Source organism: Crocodylus porosus, unplaced genomic scaffold, assembly GCF_001723895.1.
Source record: "Crocodylus porosus isolate Cpor-Errol unplaced genomic scaffold, CroPor_comp1, whole genome shotgun sequence".
In the NCBI taxonomy this organism is placed as follows: Eukaryota; Metazoa; Chordata; order Crocodylia; family Crocodylidae; genus Crocodylus; species Crocodylus porosus.
This window is the reverse complement of record NW_017728947.1, coordinates 76027204-76044163: the sequence shown is the minus strand read 5'-3', so window position 1 is coordinate 76044163 and position 16960 is coordinate 76027204. Positions and strand designations below refer to the sequence as shown.

The following is a 16960-nucleotide window of genomic DNA, read 5'->3' as shown; positions in this document are numbered from 1 at the left end:
TGAGGGGCGTGGGGTGGGGTGGGCTGCAGCTGGGGCCAGGGGCTGTGCTGGGCTCTTCCCAGCACATGGGGGTGGGTACTGTGCTCCAGGCAAGTGGCAGTGATGCTGGGAGTGTGGCTATGGGGAAATCATGATGAAATTTGGGGTGGCTGCAGTCCCCCCTATAGCCCCCTTCCCAGAGCCACCACTACCTGCCCTGAGCGCAGTGCAGCCTAGCCACCCCCACGTGCCAGGAAGAACTCAGCCTGGCCCCAGCCCACAGCTGCAGCCCACCCCGCTCCACACAGACCCAGAGGCACAAGTCTCCCTTAATGTGCTCCCAGATCTTCCCCTCCACCCCTCCCTTTCTACCACAAGACTTACCAGCTGCATACAGCTCTCCAGTCTGCCGGCCTGTGCTCCTCACTGCCTGCGTGCTGCACTGCAGCTGTGTGCAAGCATGGGCATTTACCAGCCAAGTTAGCAGTCGCATCAAGCCAACTTCCAATGTAGTCAGTTTTCTTTACGTTGGTGCTGATCCAGTATCAAACCAGTATATCGGTACACTTCTACTTCCAAGTTCCTGCTCTGCTGCCTGATGGTGCTCTCGAGACTATTTTTGCTTCACTGAAACCTGCCCTCTGTGAATAGGAAGGGGTGCAGGTGACGGTCATTCCCATGAAGGCAGTGAACAGCTTGTTGCTGGGACCTTTCACATTTCCCACTGCCCTCTGAGCATCTCCTGTACTGTAGAGTTGGGTTGGCCCCTGAGATCTGTCTCCCTTTACAACACTTGAGCCAAGTGTCCTGGCACACCTTGCCTCTTTGTATTCCAATAAAGCACTGTGCCTGAGCTGCACCATCCATCTACAGAGCACAGTCTTACTGGCTCCTTTAGAGCATGAGATAGGGAAAGAGAACTTGGCACTCCCAGACACACTTCTAGTTTCCTTATCAAGTGCCATTCTTCTCTGAAAAGCAATTGTAAGGTACCATGTAGAGCCCCATAGGTAGAGACCTACTTAACTTATGGCAAGATGAAGCTATTTTCATGGCTTGCTTGTGACACAGAGGGCCGATTTTTCCTGGGGCATCTCTTTATGGCCCCACCCCTCAGAGACACTTTGCCATCAGCATAGTCAGTAAGTCTCAAGCACATGAGAGAGATAATGTGGCAATTCCTGCAGCCAAAGTATCTCAGTAGGGATTTGGAGATTCTAAAAGTATTATATGAATAATATGCTGGTTTGGGTTTTGTATTTTTTTTAGTTGATTTCACAGGAAATTGTAGCTGGACTATTTTCTAGCAATGGCAGATACTGCAAGTTATGTAGGTCCCTACCCTACCCACAAGTGTGTCACAGTGGGATCACATTTACAAGTAAAAATGCCTTCTCTCCCCTCCCTCCACTCTGAGAATCTAGCTGGATTCTTTCCTTCTTGCACAGAAGCAAGGGGCCTCAGGACAAATGCTGTCCTCTGTGTTACCTGTGCAGCATCATTGCCTTGTGACTGTTTAGTGCAACAGACTGGAACATGAACAGAACTCTTATTATGACCCTGTATTGTGACTCATCTCCCTTGGCTGGGCTGGTTCCTAAGGGATACCAGGAAGAAAAAGCTGTAGGGACTTAGTTCAATCACAGGTGCTGGCAGCTCTGACCCTGCTACCCAAAGAGGAATGGTGGTGCAGAGTGAGAAGAGGCCATTTGTACCCAGTTACTTTGACAGGTAGAACTGTATTTTAAGGAGGATCTGAACTAGGAAAGGATTACAATTGACCCTGCCCCCATATTGGCTTATCCCAGAACCTCTCAGCTGGAGCTGGTTATGGTTTAGGCCTAACATAAACCAGAGTAAGCCTTTAACCCCTTGTTATCAAAGACATTTCCAGTATCTTACTTTTCTGGCCTGTTTAGGATGAGCATGGTGGATTGTAGTAATTAGCAGGGGTGAGGGCAATATGCGGTCAACAGCAGAACAGTCATAGTGCAAACAGCTGTAACAGTTTGGGCATGTGTTAAGAGTTCAGGGAATATTTTGAGAGGGAAAAGCCTCAAGCACAAGGGGGCTGGGAAAGGAGTGGTATGTGGTTCCCACATCCTTTGGGGATTGTGGCACTGTGTGAAGAAAGACCAGCTGACTGTTTTAGTTCTCCCATCTCTTTCTGCCCCTGTCTGCAACACCTGTACCAGTCCTCTGGGCTTCACAGTAACCATTCTCTCTCTCTGTTCCCTGGCAGCCTCTATCACATCACCCTTTTCAGCTTCTTTGTAGTTCTGGCCCACTTCCTTGCTGAAGTGTTCATTTACCGCACAGCAGCCCTGACAATCGGCGTGATGGCTCCCCTGATGGTAGCAAGTAAGTATAACCAGAGCTCTTCCTCAAGCCTCCTCAGAGCTGGGACAGTTCAGATGATGAGGCGGGAAGGGGTAAAGCTCTTGTCCTAAGAACAGCGTTCCCTGCACCTGCTCACCTTCTATCCCTCTCTCAGGTTTCTCTATCTTGGGTATGTTGATTGGGCTACAGTACCTGGAGGTGGAAGCAGTATCACGAAACAAGAAGAGGAACTGAACCCAAAGGACCCACATGTCAAAATCACCTGCCTGCTGCCTCTAGACCTTCACTGCCAAACACCTGCTGTCTTATGCCCAAACTGCCTCTCCTCCAGCCCTGTACATAAAAATCATAGAGGTACAGGACTGGAAGGAATAAGAATTTACCTAGTTCAACCCCATACTCAAGGCAGGACAGTCTCTGAGGCATCCTAGACACTTTCTGGACATCTCATCAAATTCTTCTTCATTATCAACTGGTCTTATCTGCGCAGGCAACATTTTAACTGTGACCAGTGTCAAGAGCCTGTCCCTGCACAGCTGCTCTGATATCTGCCAGCACCTATCCCCATGCAGGGTGAGGCTCTTAGGGATAGTGAGGGGATTTATTGTCAACTGTGCCCAGCATAGTTTAGCCCAGTTCTTCCCCAGAAGGGAGGAAGGAGTTGAAATACCCGTGATCCACTGGGGATCCCTGCAGGGGAGATGCTGAGTCCAGCCCCCTGGCACTGCTGTGTAGTTTGCATGTGTCTGTGTTCACAGAAACCATTTGTAATAAACCACAGAGAACTGTGCAGGATGGCGCAGAGTCTTTCCTTTTGCTACACAGACTGGAAGAATCAGATCTGACTTGGGGACAAAGAGCAGCTATTTTCAACTACCCTCATCCTGGGAGGGTACGTTGGCCCTCTTGACCTGTCAGGAGGAAGGCCCTGACTCTTCCCTTCCTCTATACTCCTGATGACATGCAAGCAGAAAAGAAGTGTCCAGGAAAACTTTGCTACTTTTTCCCCCATTCAACCTCCCATTTTCTTTGCTGGCTAGTGACACTGAACTAGCTACAACTTCCTGTCCTGTCTCCCACATGAGCAAAATGCCCAGCTCCAGACAGCAGGTTTGTGCATAATGTGTTGCTTCCAAAAGTAGACAGAATATGGCCTGTGCCTCAGCTTAGGCAAGAAGTTGGTGGGGGTTGTCAGCTCCATCATGGACCAATTCCATATAGGAGGAGTGGAGATTACAGCAGATATGGAGGAGAACAGGCAGTTACAAATTATCAGTTGTCTCTGATCCAGGCCAGAGGTCAGCTCTGTGGAACTACCATAGCAGTCCAGGTGAGAAGGAATTGCATGGGGTCTCGGGATCAACTGTATAATGTTCATGGAGGAGCATGGACCTGATCCCTTTCCTCATCATGTCCATGCCTCCATAGGGTTTTCCACATCCACAGCTTTCCTAGAGGCAGCCCTAGTGAGACTGGACTACATACAGACAATCAAGACGTCCATAAGGATACAGCTGTTAAATACAAATTTTATTTAAAAATGCAAAAAATCCAGTCAACACTTTTCCAAGGTCTTTTGAGATCATGTGGGCCTGAGAAATGCCCTAGTAACTAGCCAGATCATTGTAAAAATCAGTATTGCTGGAAAAGTCTGGAGTTAACAAAATCCCCTTTTCGCCCTTTGAGGTATGTTGGTCCAGGGCACCCTTTTTGCTTTGGATAAAGTGCAGGTCTAACAGGCAAAGCCCTCAAATGGTAAGAAGTAATTGAGAAGGAAGAGAGCTATCACCACATGATCAGTTCCTTCACTTGGCCCCAGGAACTCATACTGCTTCACAGTGTCCAAGTACTTTAATGCAGAGAAGCCTGAAAACCTACAAAAGCAGATGGAAGAGAAGAGCCAACCTACACAGCTCATCAGTGGCCATGGCTGCTGAAGTAAGCAGGAACCAAGAACCAAGGGGCCTGAAGCTACCAGTAGAAAAGGAATATCCCAAGCATCTGAGCAATACACAGAAACAATCAAAGGGCAAAAAGCTGTAGGGCTAGGGACAGAAGTTACATAAAACAGTGTAAGTGATCGGAAGCTAGTTCAAATCTGTAACTCAACAGAAGTTCAGTGCACATAAACTGCTTCCAAATGGCCCAAAACTGGTTTAAGATAAGCCTGGACGGATGGAGTATGATGCTGCACAGTTTAGGTTAAATTGGGTTATTGAACTTCTGCCCCAGATCCCCTCCAAATTCAAGTTAACTCACAGTTCCCCAGCGTTCCAAGATGCTTTTCATCTCTCTCACAAACCACCCCATTCACAAGTTGGGCGGGCTATACTTGGCCCAATCTGTCTGTTCCAGCCAAGCAGGGAGCCATGCTCTAGTGCCCCCTGGCTTGGACCACTGCAGGCATATAGCTGCATTTCCAGGATCAAAAGTGAATATCTGTTCACTTGCTGTATCAGTTCAACCTATGCAGCTTATAGAATAACCTGCAAAGAGTGAATCAATTCAGTCATCAGCGTTGTGGCTATCTGTACTTAGCCTAGGTAATCAGGTATGAACTGCATGTCAGGTTGTGAGTAGAGAACAACAGAACAGTGAGGTGAAATTAACACAGAGCAAAGGCAGAGGATAAGACTGGTTGGCAGTTCTGCACATAAAATGGATTTTTCTGTCCTGCAAACAAATTCAAGAATCTTCTCTTTTATCCTGAATCAAGAAGGGGAAAAGACAAGAATGTGAAAGTGTTTTCTTACCACTCTAAATTTTAAAAACCATTGTTTGAGCCAAAACCATTTCATTTTTATAAAATCTGAAATTATTTTATATAAAACTTTTAACATTGAAACAGAAGCAAAGTCATTTCACCACAAGGAGTTTTGAAACAAAAGAGTTTTTATAACTTTTTTCTAAAATAAAGTATCAAAATAGATGCAATTGCACAAAAACTTTTGATTACATCAAAAGCAGCACTTTGATAGGGAAACAAGCTGTGTTTATCAGTTTACACGATTTAAGTTTTGAAAACTTTCCTAAACCTGATTTCATTAAGAACACCTGAAAATCTCCAATGCCACTTTCTTTATCTTTGTCAACTGAGCATTTGCTGCACTTGACAACACTCACATAATGTTGGAAGAGGGAGGGAGAGAAAGCCAGTGATGGTTCAGGAGAGGGGAGAGGCTGCATGACTGGAAGTGGGAAGGGAAGTAGGGCCGATGTTCTTGACTAGATGATAGAAAGTAGGAGTGTGGGGGAGGGGGGACTGATGACGAATGAGAGGTGAAGTGTTCAAAAGATATATTATGTAGTTTCTAGTTATGAATAAAATCCAGGGAATCCCTGGCAGAGCCACCTGGGCCCCCTTCACTGTGAAAAACTGTTAAAAATGTTAATACTAATGACTTGGGTAAAGGGGTATAGTCACAGCTGTCTGTCTCCTTAGAAAGCCACAAAACACATAATCAACATTGTACAAGGTGCTTTAACCAGTAAGGACATGGCCTGGGACCCAAGCAGTTCACAGTCTCCAGTCAGGATTATTGCTACAATGGTCCTTGAGGCTGGTGCCAGGTATGAGTTCAGCTAGTCCACATTGCACTTTGAAGAGGCCAGACCTGGCCCTGCAGGGAGGAGAGGCAGTTGCACTGGCCTTGGGCACTTATGCTGGTGCTTCCTAAATTCTTTAAAACTGTCACTAGAAACATCAGAGTAACTTGATTAAAATATAATAATCACATTAGTCCATAAAACAGAAGTCTGAGATGGGAGGCCCCTGTCCAAAGCCAAGAGCTGCTGATGGAAGTCATGCTGGTTTGCAAGGGCTGGGGGCACATGAGAGGCTGAGCCATCCGAGTCATGGGTGACAGGTGCTGCAGTGCTGAACTAGGGCAGACCCATCACTTCTGAAGCAAGGGTCATGCCTGGTGTTGGGGGATGCTCACAGTGTTGTCCTGTGACCTCCACAAAGCGGATTCTTGTTTTGGCTTCTTTGGAAGGAGACAACAGCAGAAGCACACACCCTGGGCTGTATTTGCTCAGTGCTTTGCTGGACTTGGGGTTTAGAGGCACTGGTGCTACAGGTCTCCCATCAACCTGAAGCCAATACATTTGCTCAGCATCCCTGCTGAGCAACAAGTTCTCCAACACAGGATGCAGGGGTGAAAACAGACTCAGACTGAGGACACTGACCTTCTTTTCAATGCTCTGTGAGCAGCTTTCTAGAGTCCCACTGCCATGCTACGTGCATAACAGAAGGATAGTACTGGTGGCAAAGATAGGGCTAGGGAGAGATGGCAGGAAGCATCCCCCCAGCTCTGCCACCCCTCCCTCTTACAGCCTCGATTCCTCAAGGATCATTGGAGCAGTGGAGCCCTCAGGCACTTCTTCCTGCAAGTCAGAGAAAAAGAACGTGGTCAGAGCACCAGGTGGCCAGGGCTGAGCTTTGAGAGAGCCCACAGGGCCCAAAGGGCAGCAATTCAGAGCACAGCCCCACCCTAAGGAAAGGGCCCAAAGATGAATAACTACCACCATCCTCAGAGAGCTCAGCTCTGGACTGCACTTGGTTCCCCCGCCCCAACAACACCCCTGCTCAGGCTGAACTTTTATTCAACCAGCAGGGCACCACTGAGAACAGTTTAGCTCCATCCTCTTTGTAACCGCCCTTCAGGTACTTGAAGGCTGTTATTGAATCCCCCCTGCAGTCTTCTCTTCTCCAGATTAAATAACCCCAGTTCCCTCAGCCTCTCCTCGGAAGTCATGAGCCTCAGGCCTCTAACTATTTTCATTGGATTCCAATTTGTCTACATCCTTTCTATAGTGGGGAGCCCAAAACTGGACACAGTGCTCCAGATGTGGCCTCACCAGTGCCAAATAGAGGGGAATAATCACTTCCCTCGATCTGCTGGCAATCTTCTTACTCATGTAGGATCTATAGTATAGTATGTGTGTGTGTGCTGGGCTGTGGTGGGGGTGTTGGCTGTGTGAGGGGGGGGGCATAGGGTATGTTGGGGGTATATAATGTGGGGGGTTGTAGGAGCAGGGTGTGGTTGTGTGGGGTGCTCCCTCCTTGGTGCAGCAGCAGCAGCAGGGAGGAATACAGGGCACTCATGTCCCATGGGGCACAGCTCCAGCCACCACTGCACATTCGTGGCGAGGAGCACAGCCCTCACCAGGCCACCTCTAATTACCAGCACTCCCTGCTGCACAACTGCACCGTGCACTCGTGTGTCACTAGAAGGAAGTCCCATGTGCTGGAACCAGCTGCCTTTGCTGCTCCCTGCCATGCAGGTCTCAGGACTCCACTGGAAATGGAGGGGAAGAGCCCTGCCCTGGCTTTCCTGAGGAGTCCTAGGACCTGCACAGCAGGGAGCAGCAAAAACAGCCAGCTCCAGCATCTGGGGCTTCCTTCCAGTGGTGTGCAAGTGCAGGGGCTGCACGTGCATGGCAGGGAGCACTGGTGGGGCTCCGCTGCTCATCACAATGTGCACCACTGGCTGGAACCGCGCACCACTGGACATAAGCGTCCCGAGCACCCCACCTCCTGCTGCTGCTGCTGCCGCCGCCACCGCCACTACCTGCCAGGGTTGCATGCAATGGAGGGAGTGTTGGGGGGGCCCACACCCCATCCACCCTCCCTCACACCCACAGCTTACTCACCCAAGCGCCATGCTGCCACCACCACCCTGGGTGAGGGCTCTATGCTGATGCCAACCCCAACCCCATACTCCATGATCCCACCAAGCTGCAGCTGCAGCTCCCCCCTCCACTCCTGTCCCTGCCCCTGCCCCTTCCCTATCTGGTATCTGAAGAAAGTAGGATGCCAGGGAAGCCAAGTGCAGGTCCTCAGGGGCAGCTGCAGCAGTGGCAGCAGCAGCCCCACCTGGAAGCTGCCTGCTGGCCAGGCCCTTTCACTTACGAGGGTGGGAGTAAGGCTCAATAGGGAATGTTGGGGGGTGGTATATGTGGGTGCCTCACTCCCACCTTTGTGGAAGGAAGGGTTGGGCAGGGTACAATTACTTGATGGGCATTGCAGACTGGATGAAAGTGCCTGGTGTGCCAAATCCAGCCTGTGGACCATATTTTGCCTGTCCCTGATCTATACACTCTGTAGGATTTAGAGAGGAAAAAAGTTTAGGCAGATAAAAAAAAAAAAAAAAAAAACACAACTTTCCTGCCTATGAGAGGGAAGAGGCTGTGAAATCATTTCCCTAGAGAAAAGCATGGAGACCCAAGACAACTGCATGCAGCCTGGAGGAAGATCCTACACTGGTCCCAGGATTAGATGGGACAGAATTAACCAGGGCATTTTCAGGTTGGGTTGTACTGATGCCATTTAGAGAATCAATAACTCATCCCTGGGCTTCTTGTTGGTTCATGGCAGTCTTTCAAACCCCACATTCCAAGGTAGCTGAAATAGAAGAGCAGGTACCCTCTCCTACAGTGAAGCTCTTTGCTGCCTGCATTTATAGTGCCAGCCCTTCTGTTACAATAAGACCCAATACTCACTATCCTGTGAACTCAAACAATCTTAGTAACTGGTGTAGAAGCTCCCTCAGGCCCGAGCTCTGAGCATATTAGAACCAGAGAATGGGCACTGTTTAACTGACTGGTACTCAGGCCTGTGCAAACTCCCTAGTACAGTTAGGTTCCACTTCCTGCAGCTCATCAGCTGCAAAAAGGACTGTTCCTATGTCCCATGATCACAGAAATCCAGGTGCAGATGTCACCATCCTAAACTAGACCTGGCTTGCAGGGTAACATGCTGCATAGAGACAACAGTGCTGCATCTTTCCTAAATACACTGCAGACCTCAAATATCCCCAAAGCACCAGAGAGAACAACAGTCCACAGAGTCCCCCCCTGGCCTTTCCACAGGGAGTTTTTCTGGGCAGCCCTTTGCTAGCTACCAGGAGAGGGCAGGGCTCCAGAGAAGAGGGGCAGGCATCTGCTCACTGCAGCCCTCAAGAGAGGGCTTGGACCTTTCTCTCACTGCATGTTCTCCTCTTAGGAATATTCAGTAAGCTAGTTTGCTAGAGGCAGAAGTAGAGTGCAGCTCTTTTCCATCATCAACAGAAGGAATTAGAGATGAACTACCCTGCGAGTCCTTTAATCACAGCTTTGCCAGCAAGTCCACCAAGAGATCCCTCAGATTTCTTTCAAAGGACTCCTCTCTGTGCCATTTAAGCTAGGCCCTAGAGTTCACCATGCCAAACAAATCAGAGTTAGTTTGTTTGAACTAGATATCAGGAAAAAAAAAAAAATGTTCTTAGTGTTAGAACAGAGGCAGTGGAATAAACTGCCTAAGGAAGTATGGAATCTCCTTCATTGAAGGTTTTCAAGAAAAGGCTGGACAAGCATTGGTCCAGTATAGATTAAGAGTAGCAATGCCTGGAGTGTGCTGGGAGGAGTAACAGTGGATAAGCCCAGGAGATCCCCAGGCAAAGTGTAAGAAGCAGCTACAGGGCACAAGTGATATAAGCAAGGTGAATGAAGTGGTATCATTCTAAGCTTCCTTTCCCTTTCCGCAGCTCAGGAACCAGGAGAAGAGCTCTTCAGCCCAGAGCAGGTGGAAATTGGAGGGGACTATGCTCAGCAGCAGTAGAATGAAGTAGAGCTTCATAACAAGTTTAGGCAAGAAGATTTAAAAGGAGCTGAGAAAAATTGATGGAGGGACAGGATGCCAGAATAGGGAGTTCTGACTCTCCAGTCACAGTGTGCGATACATGAAGTTGTGTTTGTGGCCTCCAGGCTGCAGTGCAAAGTGCAGTGCATGCTTCTGGGCTTTACTGGTCACCATGTGAGCCAAGAAGGATTTTTCTATTTCTGCTTGCTACTGGGGTCTGGGTTGATTTTTTTTCCACCTTCCTCAGAAGCACTGGGTGTTAGCCACAGCCAAGAATAGGGATTTTGACTCAGGTATGCTGATGCTCCTGCTAGAAATTCAAAACACCCAGAGGTTCCTGCCTAAGGGGGTCTTTGCTCCTTCACCCAGGGTCAGACCAGTCACCATATTTAGGATAGATTAGAACAGATTGGCATGGTCCCTTCCTTGGATGTCCTTAACAAGTTTAACAAACTACTTCCTGCATCCCAAAAGATCTTACAAAAGTTAAACAGAAGTATCCCTGGGGAAGAAAAAGGTCAGGGAACCTCCTAACAGGCTGTTCAGATGTCAGCAGCTACAGAGGGGGTAACCCTTTCACCAGCCATGGAGAGAGAGCATGAAGGGAGAGCAGACCTAGATAAACTGAAAGGACATGAGAGGCTGGGCCTGGAAGCCTGGCTGGAACAAGACCCAGGAGGCTTTTGGTGATTTTAAGTTAGATCTTCAGTTGCCAGTAAAGTTTCCCCATGCATCATAGCTTCATGCCCCACCTACCTTTAACCTCCATTTCAGCTACAGGAACAAAGGTTAATAAACCTGCAAGTTCACACAGTGAAGCAACTTTGGGAAACAAAGGCATTGCACACCAGGAGCAGGCAGTAGGGGTGATACATAAAGACAGGCATTGGGAACGGGGCAAGAAAGCTGACTGCCTGAGGTAGGAAAGGATGGTTGCCTGCCACATAACTGTAGAGTTCAGAGCAAAGTATCTTGATATCTCCAAAGAGATAGCAGGCTGGACACGTTCCTCCCTCAGATGTGATCTACACCCCATCTAACAATTCCAGGAGTTTTGCTAGCTACAGATTTTTGCCAGAGGCAACTGAAGCTGTGACATGCAGTCAGAGAAACTGGAATCAGTGCTCTCCACTAAACCTGGAGACAAGCAGCTCATTGGAGCAAAAGAGGCAAGAGACTTTTGGCTAGCACCACATCAGAGATACTTGCAAGGCAAAACACTTGCACACCTGACCCATCCACATGACAACACAAGCATTGTCACTAACAAGCCACTAAAGCAAGATTTTGTCTGGCAGAGTGAATAAGACCAGCACTATTGTTCCTGAGACATGGCACCCAACACAGGATCTGAAGGCACGATAATGGTACATCTTCTCTGCCAGAGAGAACCATTCTTTAACCAAACCCTCAAACGTGGCTGTGTTTGTATTCTTTAAACTAGTGATTCTCAACTGTTTTAAGACTCAAGGCACCCCTTGTTAGATTCAAGGCCCTCCATGGAAAATGCCAGCTCTTAGCTTTCACTTGTTACATAAACAAATGATAAAGTCGTTCTTCTGTTGCAAAGAACTCAGAAAGACCATGACAGGTCAGAATGCTTTTGACACTGGATTCTTACTTGAAACCTCTAGGTTTATCTTGTGAATAATGCATAGGTGTTTTCAGTAGTAATACTGTATGGCTCCCTCAAAAGGATCTCATGGTACCCTGGGATGCCACAGTACCATGGCTGAAAGTAACTGCTTTCAATGCCCCAATTCAGGGAATACTGACATTAGGATTCCTCACAGCACTGCTGATTCACATGCATTGCATTCATAGTATTTCCAAGTATAATATAATGTTTCCTGCACAAATCTAGTATTACAAGAGAAAGCAGAATCAAGGTTAAAAAAACACACACACACACACACACACTCTCAACTCCACCCCTGTACACTGCTTTAAATACAGTCTCTTGATATCCTAAGGAGCTATATAATATAAATCAAGATGGAGTTTGTTTTTAAATCAAACCAAATATAGAATACTTTTCAATGAATGTACTTCACATTCTTTAAATTTGGCTTATACTTGGGATTTTAACGATCTCTACTAGAAAAGCCAAGGTGGAACAAAATCAGCTCTGTCATCTTAGAATCATGCACACACTCTGAAATGAGTTTTTGTTGTTCATTTAACTACAACATACAAAACTTTCTGAACAAATGTTTCAGAAGTTTTCTGGAAAAATTATTGCTGAGCTGAGACTGAGCATAAAACATGCCACCTATACGGACATTGATCATGTCAGAAAGCAGGCATAAGATAGCAAACAAACTACAAAGGAAAGAAGAATGGATGCAGGATGTTAAGCTCAGTTACATGGTCTGTGCTACCGGCACTCACTGTATAATGCGGTATGTGGACGTAGTTTAAATTTCTATGGAATTAGCAGGCATGACCTTGTGATAGTTTTGGATTCTGTTTGCTTTCAAACTACATTTAAAAGAGAAGAGGGAATTTGGTCTAGATGTCCCTAGAAGAGTATATTATAAAAAGTTAACCCACAGGACATTTCAGATCCTACTTGATGCAATGAGTGACAGCACTGAGAGAACTGATTGGACTGGAGAGTTAGACAAGAAGGTAAGGTGTCTAACACAGCCATAAAAACAGTTTAACTCCCACTGAAACTTCACAATGTTAATTGCAAAAGTTATTTCTACTACTACCATTTATCTGAAGGGTACTTCCCACCAGATGACTCCCTCTCCTTCCCATACAGGGAAAACAAATCTGCTTGGCTAGGCCTATACCCTGGACTGGGGGGAAGCACATCCCAAAATGAGGGCCCCTTCCAGAGAATATGATCCAGTACCAATTTGTTACCCATCACCCACAGGCAACACAGATTTGCCCTAGGTTGCTGAGGGCAGCACAGAAGCCCATGGAAGCTTCCTTGACTAGTAAGTGATGCGCAAGATGGAAGGGGCACAGTATAGCTCTGAGCCCAAGGGCCCTTTGCTCAGCTGGCAGTTTAAAATAGTACACCCTTCTGTTTCCAGAAGGAGCCCATTTCCAATGGCCTCTCTGAGGCACTAACACAAACCTCCCCTCGCAGCCCACATTGCACTCTGTCCACAGCAGAACCACAGTTTCATGTAGGCACTTCCTGACTGCTTGGGTCCAAACACATGATTACAGTATGTGGTACCAACAAGATGTTCTGCACTTTATTTAGCCACTTAACTGCTGTTACCTTGTGGCCCCATGGAAAGTATCCAAGTTCTAAAGAACATCACAAATCTAACCCCACACCCTCTTCCAGGCTGTGCTTCTGGACAGCAGGCACCAGGCTGCAGGCCCTCTAATCCCAATTCCATTTAAAATCTCAGCCCCAGAACCTTTTGCAACTCTCCAAATGCACCAGTTCACCACTTCTGTGTGATGCAAATACAACTGGGTTCAGCACATGGAAATAGCTCCAAAGGAAACTGGTGCACCAGCCTCTCACCCACTCCCTGGAAGGGTTTCTCAAACCGAATCACACTGCAAGCAAGGAGGACCGGGCACGTGACATTCTAGGAGAAGTGGGGGCCAAGCTTTTGGGCAAGCAAGCCACAAATCAGTCCCAAATTTTCCCCAAGTGCCATTCAATCCCTTCCCCATCTGCTGATCTAATTTCCACTATACGCTAGAAATGAGGCCTAAGGTGGGAGGACACTGCACTGCTAGCACCACTGTACTACGTAACTATGTCTGAGACTTGCCCATGTACTGCCTTTACCACTCTCACCCCCCATCCCCCCACTTTTTTTGTTTTGTTTTTTAAAAATCAGACAGGTCATAGAATAGGCAACAGTTAGCCTGAATCTCAGGCTGTCTCCATTTCAGTTATGAGGTGCAACTACAGTACTGGTAGGCAGATCCATGCAAACATTAATCTAGATCAAAAACATCAGCTCAGCCCTGCAGGCTGTATGAGTGGCATGGAACCAGTCCACGGGCCAAATGAATGGCACAGGGCCAGCCCCACAAGCCAGATAAGGCCCACAGCACTTGCTCTGTCCAGTCCAGAATCATACCACAAGCCCTAGCCAGTCCCATGCTTCACATGGAGCCCACAGCAGACTGCCTGAAGTGGGCGCCACATGCAGCATATATCCTGGACATTGGATCTGACAAGCGGTAACATGGGTACCCAGACTGGCCCTTTATGGATGCCACATGGAGGGGTTGCACGTGGAGCTACTCCAGCATGCACCATTTGTGGATCAACTCAAGACATGGAGTAGCACCAGGGGCCACATGATGGGGCTCCATGAGCTGGATCTGGGCCATGGGCTTTATGGTTGACATGCTTGATCTAGATACGTGGTAGTTTCTTTGATGAAAAGTTACCAGCACCCAAGCTAAGTCCCAAGCTTCAAAGTGAGCTCATACAAACCATGCTGAAACCTATGTCACCACAACTTCATTGATATCAGTACCCAAGGTGGCTAGGTCAGAGTCAGCTCAGATATGGCCACCCACGCTGTGATCACACAGCGTAGATATACCCCACAAGATCTCAGTCCAAAAGGCCCGTCTTTCCATGCCCTCTGCTCACACCTCATGCAGCCAGGAGCATGCTCTGTTTGTGCTCTACTATGATGCATAGCAACAGACAAACCTAAGACTGCTGTTGCCATCACACCATTCTCAGACCTGAATAGCAGCCCTTGCCTACTGGGCTTGTTTGCTGCACACCACTAAGTAATATACATATGTTAGAGGGTAACCCTTGAAACATCTAGAGCAGGGTGGGTAGCTTTGGAGGGCAGCCAGCCAGAGCAAAGTGAGAGGTTGAATAAGCAGGGAGCAACAAAGCGTTAAATATGCCAAGCAGCAGCTGAGGAGTCAGCTCAAGCACAGTCTAGATTTAGAGACTTAACAGCAAAGCACTGCACAATTTACACTCACCCTCCTACCCAAAAGGCACCAACCCAATGGCTCAGTTATTGCCAAAAGATTTCATACTCTCTACATTGTCAGGGCAGCTCTCTCACACAATTCCAGACAGCAGCTCCGACTAAGGGAGGCTGGGATTTAGATTTAATAACTGTTACAGCCCCATCTCTAAAAACCATCTGTTCTTCCCTTCCCTGATGTATTTACTCAGTTGAATGCTCTTTCTGCTGCCTTTCCTTTCCACCCTCACCCCCCCCATTAACTCCAGCCCAAATAAGCTAACAGCATCAACTCTCATTTTTCTCATGGTCCCACAAATTTAGCCTCTTCTGTTTGCTCCTTCTCCCCACCCCATGATCCAGACAGGCCAGGAGTCAGCCCACCCATACCTCAAGATCCCCACTCTCTCTGCTTGCTGCTGCCATTCCTCGAGTCAGTCCTGCAAGTGCCATTGGTTTGGTGCCAGTGCCATCCCTGTGAGTGATTAGACAAGCAGATTAGTGTGATTCTCCTACCTTGTGTATGCGAGCTAGCGAGCAGGGATGGGAAGTGATGGGGTTAAGGCTACAAGCTACTGTCCGTAATCCGTGATCTGACTGCTGCCCTGGAGTCTCTGAAACAACAGCCACGTGTCATGATCCCAGAAATGAGGACCAGAGGGAGAAAGAGAAATAATACATTCCTAAGAAGGAGAAGCTCTGAAGTGCCCAACTGACTGGACAGCAAGCAGGGCTCCTGATGAAGCTATGGAAGCATCTTCTATAAAGGAAAAGCTCAGCTCAAAGCTTTCTTCAGGAGCAGTGGCTGGGAGCCAAGGCCAACATTTCACCCTGCCCTGCTTCTCACTGAGGCTTCTGTTTTAACCCCCCAAGTGCAAGTCAGACAGACTAGTACCTTCCCTTAAGTGGGAGGTAATGGACTGGAATCCTTCATCTCCCCCACTCAGCGTGTGACAATCAATCCATTCCCTTTTATGTTATGTAGTGACCAGTTGGCCAGACCATACAGCAAGAGGAAATTCAGGGACTAATAGCTAAGGAGCCTGTGCATACAGCTTTATTTCACAAAGGATGCTTGCTATCTTATTTGTCGTTACTGACCTGCCTGCTCCACTTGCCTTCTTACTTTGGGAAATGTCTGTTATAACAGACATGCAAAGGAGCTAGGCAGAGGTGAAACTGTGGGGTAGTGAGATTTCTACTGAAAAGGGCACCTGAAGGGCCTTTGTTGTTATCTGAGTATCTGAATGACTCCTTTTTTTAAGGCCCTTTAATGAAGATCTACCCTTAACAATACTAGTTTTTGGGTCTCCCGCACCAGTTTCAGGACAGCGGTTTTACGTCTGTTGAAAAATCAGTTGTGCCTTCCCTGCCCTTCTAACACCTCCCAGCTACAGCCCACCATGTTATTGTGGATTTACATAAAAAGTTCCAGTAGCTTATTTGGCCTCATCTCAGGTCTCCAATTCATTTGAAGAGGGTCACTGGGTCTGATAAAGCAAAGGATGTTATTATTAGTCTTTATGTCCAAAGACCTCCCTGATTTCAAGATCCTATCAAGGCTCCTTTCATCACTGCCTAGTTGTCTCCTGGATTTACAGATCACAGTTGGGCTAAGACTGATAAATCTTTAGCCCTAGAGCTGGGAAGTCCATCACCCTTGGGGCCTTGTCCCTACTAATCCTGGATTCCCTCCTTCAGTGAGCAAATGGAGATTGAAAAAGCTCAGGCTTTGGGGTAGGACTAATGCAGACAGCTACAGATCTACAATAGTGAGCTGTATCCTACCACTGCATTCACAAAAGGAAGCGATTATCCAGGCTGTCCTGTGCTCATTTATGTGCTGGAGAACTCAGCATGCCACAGATTCATACTGCTCCCCTCACGGGTGATTTGATTCTGGAATTCAATTGCCTCTCCAGGAAGCTTACTGAATTCTGCCCACAGGGAAGTTTACCTGCTGTAATGCAGGGTGAACAGGGACTTATCAGGTGAGTACACTGTAGCTCATCCCCCGCCAGATAGAAATTGTGGCCGTTTTCTATTTCCCCTGCTCCGGAATTATATTTGTAGGACTGTGTGGGTT

The 16960-nt window shown here is 47.6% G+C and overlaps 2 protein-coding genes across 8 annotated transcripts in view; one reads left to right on the top strand and one right to left on the bottom strand.

The window, feature by feature from the left end:
* CUNH14orf1 (chromosome unknown C14orf1 homolog) overlaps positions 1-3109 on the top strand; it is a 5918-nt gene extending 2809 nt beyond the window's left edge. For 2 of the 3 annotated variants that reach the window (XR_002104031.1, XR_002104030.1), the window contains exons 4-5: positions 2222-2340; positions 2474-2549. Coding sequence is in view for 1 of the 3 variants with exons in the window: in XM_019551877.1 (XP_019407422.1) it covers positions 2222-2340; positions 2474-2553 (199 nt within the window). In the remaining 2 variants the exon portion in view is untranslated. Of the gene's footprint in view, positions 1-2221; positions 2341-2473 lie in introns of all 3 variants that reach the window. The other variant, XM_019551877.1, reaches the window with a different exon arrangement.
* A 2083-nt stretch (positions 3110-5192) lies between these two features.
* The window catches only part of FLVCR2 (feline leukemia virus subgroup C cellular receptor family member 2), a 50274-nt gene continuing 38506 nt past the window's right edge, over positions 5193-16960 (bottom strand). Inside the window, exons 10-11 of one of the 5 annotated variants that reach the window (XR_002104029.1) lie at positions 15391-15488; positions 5193-6705 (exon numbers count right to left, since the gene is read on the bottom strand). Coding sequence is in view for 2 of the 5 variants with exons in the window: in XM_019551875.1 (XP_019407420.1) it covers positions 15266-15349 (84 nt within the window). In the remaining 3 variants the exon portion in view is untranslated. Of the gene's footprint in view, positions 6706-15264; positions 15350-15390; positions 15489-16960 lie in introns of those variants that run through there. The other 4 variants (XM_019551875.1, XM_019551876.1, XR_002104028.1 and 1 more) reach the window with 4 other exon arrangements.